At 37.8% G+C, this 10,618-nt stretch overlaps 1 protein-coding gene across 1 annotated transcript; it reads right to left on the reverse strand.

The window, feature by feature from the left end:
* Positions 1-7,014: 7,014 nt before the first annotated feature.
* Positions 7,015-8,403, reverse strand: LOC136142559 (nucleosome assembly protein 1-like 2). The gene has a single exon (XM_065900801.1). The coding sequence runs from the start codon at positions 8,401-8,403 to the stop codon at positions 7,015-7,017; it is 1,389 nt and encodes a 462-aa protein (XP_065756873.1).
* Positions 8,404-10,618: the final 2,215 nt, after the last annotated feature.

Genomic DNA, 10,618 nt, shown 5'->3' on the forward strand with positions numbered 1-10,618 from the left:
TGCTTCCAAAGAGTAACATTATGGAAAGTGGAGGGGGAGAGGGAGTGTAATTTCACAGTGGAGAAACCTAGCAAACACTATCTTAGTCAGGTGATCAAGGTTAACATCATCAGTTATATCATTTTGATGGCACTTTTCATCAATACGATGTGATGAGAAAGGCACTTCACTTCTTATAGTCTTCCTCCCCAAAATCCATAAACCTAGTCTAAGCATGAGAGAAACATCAAACAAATCTGAATTGAGGAGCATTCTACAAAGTACCTGACTGATTCTCCTCAAAACTGTCAAGGTCATCAAAAACAAAAACACTTGCACATTAAACCTAACCAGGGTGACAGCCTGATATTTTATAAGATTTAAATAGGACCCAGTGTCTTATAATACTAACAATGTCCAAGATATAATCAAAAATCACTCAACATATCAAGAACCAGAAGATCACAACCCGAATGAGCAAAACCAATCAACAGATGCCAACACCAACATCACTCACATGTTGGAATTATATGATAAGGATTTTAATAAAGCAGCCATAATTAAATGCTTCAAGAAGCAGTTATGAACACTACTGAAACAAATGAATAATAGAAAATCTCAGCAAAGAAATAGAAGTTATAACAATGAATCAAATAGAGATAATAACATTGAAAAAATAAAACAACCAAAATTAAAAACTCACTGGCTGGGTTCAACTGCAGAATACAAATGGCAGGAAAGAATCAGTGAACTCGAACACAGACAAATAGAATTGACCCAGTCTGAACAAAAAGAAAATAGACTGAAAAAAATGAGCAAAGCCACAACACTTGTGACAATAATAAAAGATCTAACATGTACGTCATCTGGGTCCCAGAAAGAAAGGAGCAGGAGTGTGGCGCTGAAAAAATATTCAAGTAAATAAAAGCTGAAAAACCCCAAAATCTGGCAAAAAGCATAAGCTTACAGGGTTCACATGATTTTATGTTCTATTTTTGCACCTGCCTGTGAGTCTATAATTATTTCAAATAAAAAGAGAAAAAAAGGCATTTAATCACCTTAAATCCTCTTCTGTTTGTGATTACCTCAGGGATATAAAGCTATAAAAGAGTAGCTATAATTTAAGTCCCTATTATGTACAAAGCCAATTATATTATAATGTGATCCTAAGAAGTGATGATGATGATTATAATAATAATAACCTAATGTTTTAGGGCTTGTTATGTGCCAGGCATTGTGCTAAGTACTTGACAGTCTTTATCGCAATGAGTTATCAAAACAGTCTTATGACCTAGACACTACTAATTATCTCCATTGTACAGATAAGGAAACTGCTGACAAGTGGAATTTATTAGTTTGACCCAGGTCACATCATACACAAGTTTCACAATAGGGACAAGAACCCAGATTTTTTTAAAAAATGAGTTTTCAAAAAAGCAATAAATTTAAATTAAATCTATGACTAAGTGAGAATTAGGTCACATTACCAAAGTGTAAATTATAGAATATTTAAGAGGAAATGAGATTTAATTCCTGTAATACTTTTACATTGTTAAGCTGCATTAGAAAGTTTTCTTAAAAACCTTCAGCCTAGCTGTTACCATATACTCTAAGTCAATCAAGTAACAAATCTGACAAAGGAACTTAGGTTAATATCTATTCCAGTACTAGTACCAAGCAGCTTTAATATGGGTAGAGATATTTTAACATAAGTAAACTAGCAGCATCATTCAGTTTCACTGAAGGCAGCATGATGCGATGAAAAGAGCGCAAGCGATGAGATCAGATCTCAGATTTCTGAACTGAAAAACTGAGATAACCACTCTTACCCAAACACTACTGAGGACTTTAATGCTGGAGTGTTCTGCAAACACCATACAGTAAGAGTATGTAAGTTTAATACTTGACCAAGAAATGTAAATGTCTGAAATTGCATAATATGGGTCTCAGCAAGTAAAAGCACCTTTTGAATTCCTCTAAGTTGTAAAGAGAAACATACCTCATCATAGTGAGGAAAACTCATCGAAAACCACTCGCTCTTTCCTTATCCATAGGATTCCTGGCATTTTGGACAACAAAGATTATTGTCTAAGTATCATTTCCACTTGTTACTAGCATATTTTGCATTAAAACATGTATATTTACGCACAGATGTGAGCATGCACACAATATCAATTTTTATTACCTCCTTTCACCTTGATAGCTGATGGAGAAGTAACAAATGATAAAGCACTCCATATTGGTTCCACCTGCTGTCAATCTCTCTGACCATGAGCTTCCTCTCATCCTGGATCATCCAGTGTGTGTGTGTGTGTGTGTGTGTGTGTGTGTGTGTGTGTGTGTGTGTGTGTGTGTGTGTGTGTGTGTATGTGTGTGTGTGAGAGAGAGAGAGAGAGAGAGAGTCTGAGAGCATGTTAAGTGTGAAATAGAAAATTTAATAAAAATAATCATTTTTTACCATTTTCATGAAGTTGCCTTGGGAAATTTTTATTTCAGCACCAATCTTAGCAAATAAGACTACTGGGAAAGCTTTTTTTCTCATGGCCCAGTGATACACTCCATTGGAATGCAGAACCTTTTGTACGAGGTTTAAATCAATACACGAATTCTCTATTTTACAGAGGCAGTGAATTACAACTAGGGGTCATAAAGGACCCCAGCCCTGATAAAACTTCTTTCCTAGGGCATGTACGAGCATACATGGATGGCAGGGTGGGAGGAGAGATAGGGTTGAATCATCATGGAAGCCCCTAGTGTAAGTCTCCTCTTTGGCCTTTGTGCAAGCACGCTGGTCAAAAGGAGTGGATGAATAGTGTTCAGGTTCCGGTGCTTTATGAAACCATATTCTATGTGTAAGAGTACCTGTGGCCTGTAAAAAGAAAGGCAATTCTGGCTGAGGCACACAGGGGTCAGGTGCCATAAGCAGCTTTGAAGGAGGCTGGGAGTGAAGACACATTCACACATGTTAAATTGTTCCATATAAAGCTGTAATTTATATTCCTTTTTAAAAGATTATCTGCTTTCAAATAGTTAGCTACATGCTGCACATAGCTGTGTGGTAACTGAAAAATCAAATCTGTTATATACTTATGAATGATATATAACTTCATGTGATTTTCATCTTCTGTATTTATTTCTGTTTTCCAAATATTTTAATTTAATGACGCATTTATTGGCCAGTGAACAAAATGGCCTGTGATGAGCACTGAGCCTGGTGTACACAGCTACAAGGCTAATGAATGCACTCAGCAGTACGGAACACCAGAGTCAGAGTCACTTTATTTTCTTCTTCATTAACCAGGCTTGCCACTAACGTAAGTATTGCTGGTAAACTTGCCACTTAGCCCTCCTTAATACTTGCAGAAGTCTTGGAGATTCTGTTATTAAAATGCAAAGTATATGATTTCACTTTTTGTAAATTAGAAACAAATTAGGGGGACAATTATTAATAATTTAATAAGAATTTACTGTACCCTTACTGTATACCAGCTTTGAGTGTTTAAGATATAAACTTGATAATAAAAATAATAAAGATAAACATACCTATATAGCACTTATTATGTGCCATGTATATTTCAAGAACTTTACATAAACCAGTTAAATCTTCATAATAATCTATGAGGTAATTGTACAATTATTACCATATTTTTACAGGTATGAAAACTGAGACACATAAAGTAACTTGCACAAGGTCACCCAACTAATTTGAATCCAAGCAGCCTGGCTTCAAAGACTAACCACTCTGCCATATGCTATATAATACTAAATACTATAATTTACACTATAAGTTATTATGTACCCCAAAATGAAATTTTGTTGTATTTATGTATTTCAGTATTTTCCCTCGGAATACCAAAATTCTAACAATGCCCAACAGCCAGCTCAACAATCCCTCTAGGACCATATTAATGACATACTTTTTAAGAATAGTTACAAAAAGAATTAAGGTAAAATTCTATTTTTAGTTACACTTGAGCCCTAAACCCTAATACAGGTCTCTCTGGCATGTGGGCAAAAGCTGATGGCCTATCCTCAAGGCCTAAAGGACCTCTACACTAGGCTAAACCCAAATCAAATGAACCTCCATCCCACCACAAGTTATGGGAGTGATTATAGTATCAAATTGCATTCCTGAGAAGAGATGAAAGAGAAATATAAAAAGCAGTCCCTGACATCAGGAAGCTGGCCTGGTACTCACAACTAGGCCATGTTATTCTAGTGTAGATAAACCAACTCACAGAATACCAACCTCAGAAAAGGTTACTCTGGGACCACAATAAAATGAGACAAAGCAAGGTCTCTTAATTTTGTCTAAGCACAGACAAAAACAAGGTCACTTTGACATCCACAAAATACCAAACACCCTTGTCATTCTAGCTAAAATGAGTAGCTAAACCTCTTTATCAAGTACTGCCTTACCTTTGTTCTATTTTCTCCCCCCTATAGATAAGATTTATTGAGCTACCAATACCTCCACTTCCTTAGATCATATACCAAATCATGCAACCAAAGCCCAAATCCTGAAGTATGTTTTCTAACACCCACTTACTGATAACATACAACGGTTCTCTGTCACAGCAATGATGAATAAACCCAACTTGTTCAACTACTGGTATGTCCCTTGTGGTCTTTGGCTGGAGGCCACTGACATAACAGATACAGCAAATGGGACTGGTCTGCCCTTACAGAAAGCCCAGAAGCAGCTTTACTGCTCTATTTCATGAAGGCAAGATAAAGGGACAGGAGGGACTTCAAAATGTCTGATATTCCTCCCTGAAATAGCAAGAAAGATACACCCATGTTCCTGACTTTTTAATGCATAGTAACAGCAACCACTATTAAAAGGGGCCCAATTTTTGTGTGTGGGAGGGGTTTAGAGGGAGTCAGGAATTTAATAGAGGTCAAGATTAATGGTGGTGAAAAGTGTGAAAAAGTCTACATTCATCAAGTATACACTGTAAATGTTTCCTGATTTAGGTTCCCCTATAATCATAAGTTGTCTGTTTCCCAATATCCTGTCAACTATTGCAACCCCAGAGAAAAGCAAGTGAGCATCTATCCCTAACCCTGGGAGAAAGATATGATATTAGAGGAAGGTCCTTTCCAGACAGGAAAAGGAGAGAAAAAATCCCATACCTTCCTCCCCAGTTGATTGTAGAGATGAGACAGTGGTAAGAAATGCAGGCAATGTTATAAACTTACGTCTTTGAGCCAAAATCCGAAGGAAGAGGTATGTTCAATAGTGGAAGAATAAGTCACGAGCAGAGGAGCTTTTGTTCCATTTTCATTTTATAATTCTGTGGGATCACATCACAACCACCTGGGATGGAAGAGTGGATAGGCAGCAATAACGAGATAGAGTTAGCACTTCCTAGCCACTCTCAGCTCTCACATGGCACGGAAGAGATTAAGAAGTTTGCTGTTGGGCTTCCCTGGTGGCGCAGTGGTTGAGAGTCCGCCTGCCGATGCAGGGGACACGGGTTCGTGCCCCGGTCTGGGAAGATCCCACATGCTGCGGAGCGGCTGGGCCTGTGAGCCATGGCCGCTGAGCCTGCAAGTCTGGAGCCTGTGCTCCGCAACGGGAGAGGCCACAACAGTGAGAGGCCCGCATAACGCCAAAAAAAAAAAAAAAAAAAAGAAGTTTGCTGTTATCCCAGAGGGATAGATGTGTCCTTCACAGAGTTTGCCAAAGGGGGCAGCCACATTTCTGGGTTTCCACACTTGAGGAAGGCAAAATCAGCTCTGGGACAAAGTCAGCTCTCTGACCAACCACATCCCATTGTCCCCAGTCAGTGCACCCCCAACCAATGTCATAAAGCAATATAAGCCCCTATACATCTAGATGACCTTGTGGAAGAGTAGGTAAATCTGAAATATAGACTAACACACATAAGCCTGTTATTTTTGGAGTGTTTTAATTATTAAATGGCAATGGATTTACTGGATTGATTAAAATTGAGATTTTTGTTTCCCTGCAGCCCTGGGAGGTGGAGGTGGACTCATGATTAAGACTAATTCAGTTGTAAACAATAAAAAAAGATACACTTTCTTTGCCCCTCTAAGCAGAGTTTTAGTAAATTTGCAGGCATATATAAACACACAGAAAAAGAATAGTAGAAAATTAATCAAAACATAAGCAATGCTTATCTTTGGAGAATGGGTATATGGTTTTCGGTACTCCAATAAACATATTACTTTTACAATAAAAAAAGATCACTTTTATAACAAATCACTGAAATTTTTATTCATTTTATTTTGTGGTGAAGGAACATGAAAAATATTTTCAGAATGATAAAGTGATCACTTTCAATGAATGATTAAGTACTATAGGAAAAGAGAAATTATACACTGTAATTACAGTTTACACAATTACACAGAGCAATATGTGGCAATCTTTGGAGAATACTATGATTAACACTTCACTGATAACCTCAATATGACTAAGTTTCATTATTTATCATGGTCACATAAAATACAAGAACTTATGAACAAGCTGTTATTAACAATAAATGTGGTTTTGCCTGAAATTCTTAACTATACACAGGCTTTTTCTTAAGCATTCAAGTTTTAAATTCTATTGCATTTTTATTGCAAATTGAAGCAGGCACAATAAAATTAAACCCACTAGCTAAAGTCCTAAGAAAACACAAATGCAAGAAACAAACAACAGGAAACGAACCTTGGGTTGGTTCCCCAAGATTTTCTTTTGGAATAAATATTGATCTTATTTAGCATTTCTGATAATATTCACAGCTACAGATTAATACCTACATGACAAAAGGACTTCAGAAGGATTAAACTACACATTATATTAATATGTCTTAAATCATTTACCACAGTAAATACTTTCTTGAAGATATTCTACTACTAAAATGCAAGGTCAAATGAATTACTATTTGAACTTCTCATATTTCTGAGACATATATTTTAACTGACACTACAAGAAAAATTAAGAACACAAGAATGTAATTAACTTCTTATAACTTGAGTAACTAGATCTAGGGCAATTAATTTCAGGGCCATGTACACTCTGCTTTAGCGATCAATGTCTTCTACTATTGCTTCAAGATTTTTGCAACAGGCTTTAACTTCCTCAATTGCAGCCATCCAATTATCGTAAATAATTTTGTCATAAATTTCATCATTAACTTCCCTAACTACCCCCTCCTGCTGAGATTCAAGTGCATCACCTGAGAAAAATAATACTGATCTTGGGATTATGTAAGTACGTAAATTGTGACCAAGTAGAAAATCATCATTTCCATCCTTTCCCTTTGAGTTGATTCCTTGAGTAAAGAAATTGAAGAATGAATCCTTGGGGAAATCTTCAGTCACAGTTCGGATTGTTCCCCAGATCCGGTGTTTCTGCTTTTTCTTGACTGTTTTCAAAGTGACATTCTTTCCTTCATTCCAATCTATTTTACAGCCTATGCAATACTCAATCGCGGTTCCCCTATAGGGATGGGGATCATAATATGCTAGCCTTGACTTCAGCACATAGGTCTTTGTCAACAGCTCATTTTTGAAATATTCGTTTGGTTTGAAGTGAAATTCTAGCGTGAAACTGAGAGGTTCACCAGGATCTGAAAGCTTCACTTTAATATCTGTCAGGAGCTTCAGAATAGGCTCATCATATTTCTTAATCAAAGGAGTGAGTATGTCAACGTTTTTTAAGACAGTCAGCCAAAACTCAGGAATTCCTTTAGGATCCTCTTCTTTATTCTCATCTCCAGCTGCCTCGGTGTCGTCGTCATCATTGTCGTCGTCATCATCATCATCATCCTCTTCAATAGCATAATCATAATAATCTTCTTCACAACCGTCATCCTCATCTATGTAGTCATGTAGCAGGCCCTCCTCAATACCACACATCTCTTCCTCATCATACATCTCACCATCATAGTCCTCAAAGTCTGATTTATATTCACATTCCTCTTTTGTAGGTTCATAGATTGCATTGATTATCTGACGTCTTTTTTCCAATAAAGGTTGATACATTTCAGCAAACTTTCTTTCAATACCATGAAATTCCCTTAGGAATTTGGATTCTAGATTGGCCACTCTAGTTTGAAGCTTTTTGAGGGCTAACACACGGTATTTAACTTTCACAGGTAGACTTTCAACAAAGTCTGTATCTAAAAGATAACCGATAAGTCCTTTTGGACGGTCTGGGTCTGAGTCCTCATCAGCATCTTCACCTTTTTCCCCGCCATCCCCGGACCCAGCAGCAGCCTCTTCACCTCTTCCCCCTTCTTCCCCAGGCCCCGCGGCGGCTTCTTCACCGCGCTCCCCATCATCTCCAGGCCCAGCGGCGGCATCTTCACCGCGCTCCGGCTGTTCCCTGGGCCCCTCCATCATTACCTTATCACCAGCCTCTTCTTGACTGGATTCTAACAGTTCCTTGTGGTCGGCTGACTCGGCCATTTTTCAAAGGACCTCACACGCCTAAGGTGTCTACCGCCAAGATCAGGAGACCCGACCTCCGCAAGGAAAGACTCACCGGAATATCAGAAGCGGCGGTGGCTGGGGCAGAGGTGGAATGTGCGGTAGTGGTCGGACTGCGATACGGGAGCCGGGAGCGACTGTCGAGGCTGCTGCCAGGATGAAGACGGTGCTGAGGCTGTGAGAACCGGACAGAGGCAGCGGTGGCCGGGCTGGGGTGCAGAGAGTAGCAATGGCCGTGCAGAGAGTAGCAATGGCCGCAGTGACCGGTCCTGCAGGAGCAGGCCAGAGACTGCAGAGAGCCGCAGTGGGCTGATGTCCTCCGCAAGCAGCAGCTGCTGCAAGTAAAAACGGTGCCGCAATATGATTACGCAGCTGTCTCTTGGCTAGATTTTCTTGTTGCAAATAGCTTGCTGCGTCACACCCTCCCTCCCCCACGACTCTATTCTAATTTCATTTGCTGGGCTGACGTGATTGACAAACTATGAGCCAATAAATTAATAGATTTATCAAGTTTCTAACTCTGCTCACTTTCCCAGGTTCTTTAATATGGCTGATTCATCCACCTCCCACTCGTCCCACACCACCACCCAAGTTTTCTAGAAACCAGGTTTTATTAGTTTATCCTTTCAGTTTTCAACTAGTATTATATTTGTATAATTTCAAAAGAGTTAAGAGAAAGTAGTAACTAAAATGTTAGACAAGGCATTCACCCATCCTAAATCTGTCCCTTTGATTTTAGCCCTGGGCTCTGGGAAGGAGAGAGGTGGGGGGGGACTTATAAAAAGAGGTTAGAAGGGAAAACACTAAAAAATTTAGCAAATGCTGGTCTCAGGGTGGTGTAACTGCCAGTGATTTAAATATTCTATATTCTGGTTTTCTGTACTTTCCACAAGCTGTATGATAAGTGAGCAATAATTTGAGATTGGAAAATCCTCCTTACCGTTTCCTGGGGTAGGGAGTGGGGACAGGAAGGAGTTTAGATGGTTAGATGGAGGTTGGGTTAAAGAGGGCCTGTGATGAAGAGCCAAAATGCTGCATCCCACTATATAGCAAGTGAACACACAAGACTATAAACCAGTTGTCTAGCTTATAGTCAGTAACCCAGTCCTAATACTGACTTGCCTCTTCCTCTTTCTTGATGCTGGGTTTAAAGCCGTTGGGAATTTTTAAAAGAAATGCTCAAATGTAAATTAATATATATATTTAAATCTTAACATTTGCTTGACACATGTTATCGGAAATAATCTAAATCTCAGCATTAAAGACATGGTTAGATATATGTTAGAGTGTTCATAGGATGGAATACTATGCAATCATTTAAAATTTTCCTTTGGGTAGGAATCATTGGTGATGTTTACTTTGTCCATATTTCCAATGCTGATTATTTATTAATTGAACAATTAAAAATGTTTGACTGTCTTTTCCAGATTTGAACACTAATTTCTATCATGCTACTATCACAGAGATAAACACTGTTTACATACTGTTGTATTTCTTTACAGATTCTTTCAGTATGTAGGTAAAATTTTCTTTTTACTTAATCTCTCTGTACTGTTTATCATTACATTATTTACAAAATTCAATTTTCAGGCTCATGTATCAATCTGGGTAGTTCTATAGTTAAGACTCCTGCATTTCCGGTTTTCTTTTTCTGGTTCTGTAGTAGCAACATTCCTTGTAGTTTTCTGATAATAAATACAGTATATGCTTATTTTTTAAATTTTGGAAAAAAAGGAAATTTTTAGAGCATAGCTGAAATCACTACTAATCTCACAACCCTTAGAGAACTAATGTGAACATTTCGGTCCTTTTCTTTCTGACCTGTTTATATAAGTGTTGTGTTTAGGCTAGAGGTTTTTTTAAAGTAAAACTGGGATAGACTCATAAACTTTTCCTCTCATTAACATATTCCAATGTTTTTAGTTTCTAAAAATGTAATTTTAGAAGACAATCCACTCATTTAAATATACTATGTAAACTAAACTATTAAAAGGCAAAGAGAAAGTATGTTCATCTAATTTTAAGATTGAAGAGTCCTTCATAGTCATACATGCAGCCACAGAAACCACAAAGGGAATGGTGTGATTTCATTACATGAAACAAAAGTATATGAAACCAAAAGCATAGACAATGAAAGAAAAAAAATAGATAAATTGGACTTCAAATTAGAAACATTTGTGTATTAAAGGATACT

Source organism: Phocoena phocoena, chromosome X (genome assembly GCF_963924675.1).
Source record: "Phocoena phocoena chromosome X, mPhoPho1.1, whole genome shotgun sequence".
NCBI classification, from domain to species: domain Eukaryota; kingdom Metazoa; phylum Chordata; class Mammalia; order Artiodactyla; family Phocoenidae; genus Phocoena; species Phocoena phocoena.

Bases quoted from the DNA above. Each gene is read 5' to 3' on its own strand.
- LOC136142559 (XM_065900801.1), bottom strand. From the start codon at position 8,403: ATGGCCGAGTCAGCCGACCACAAGGAACTGTTAGAATCCAGTCAAGAA.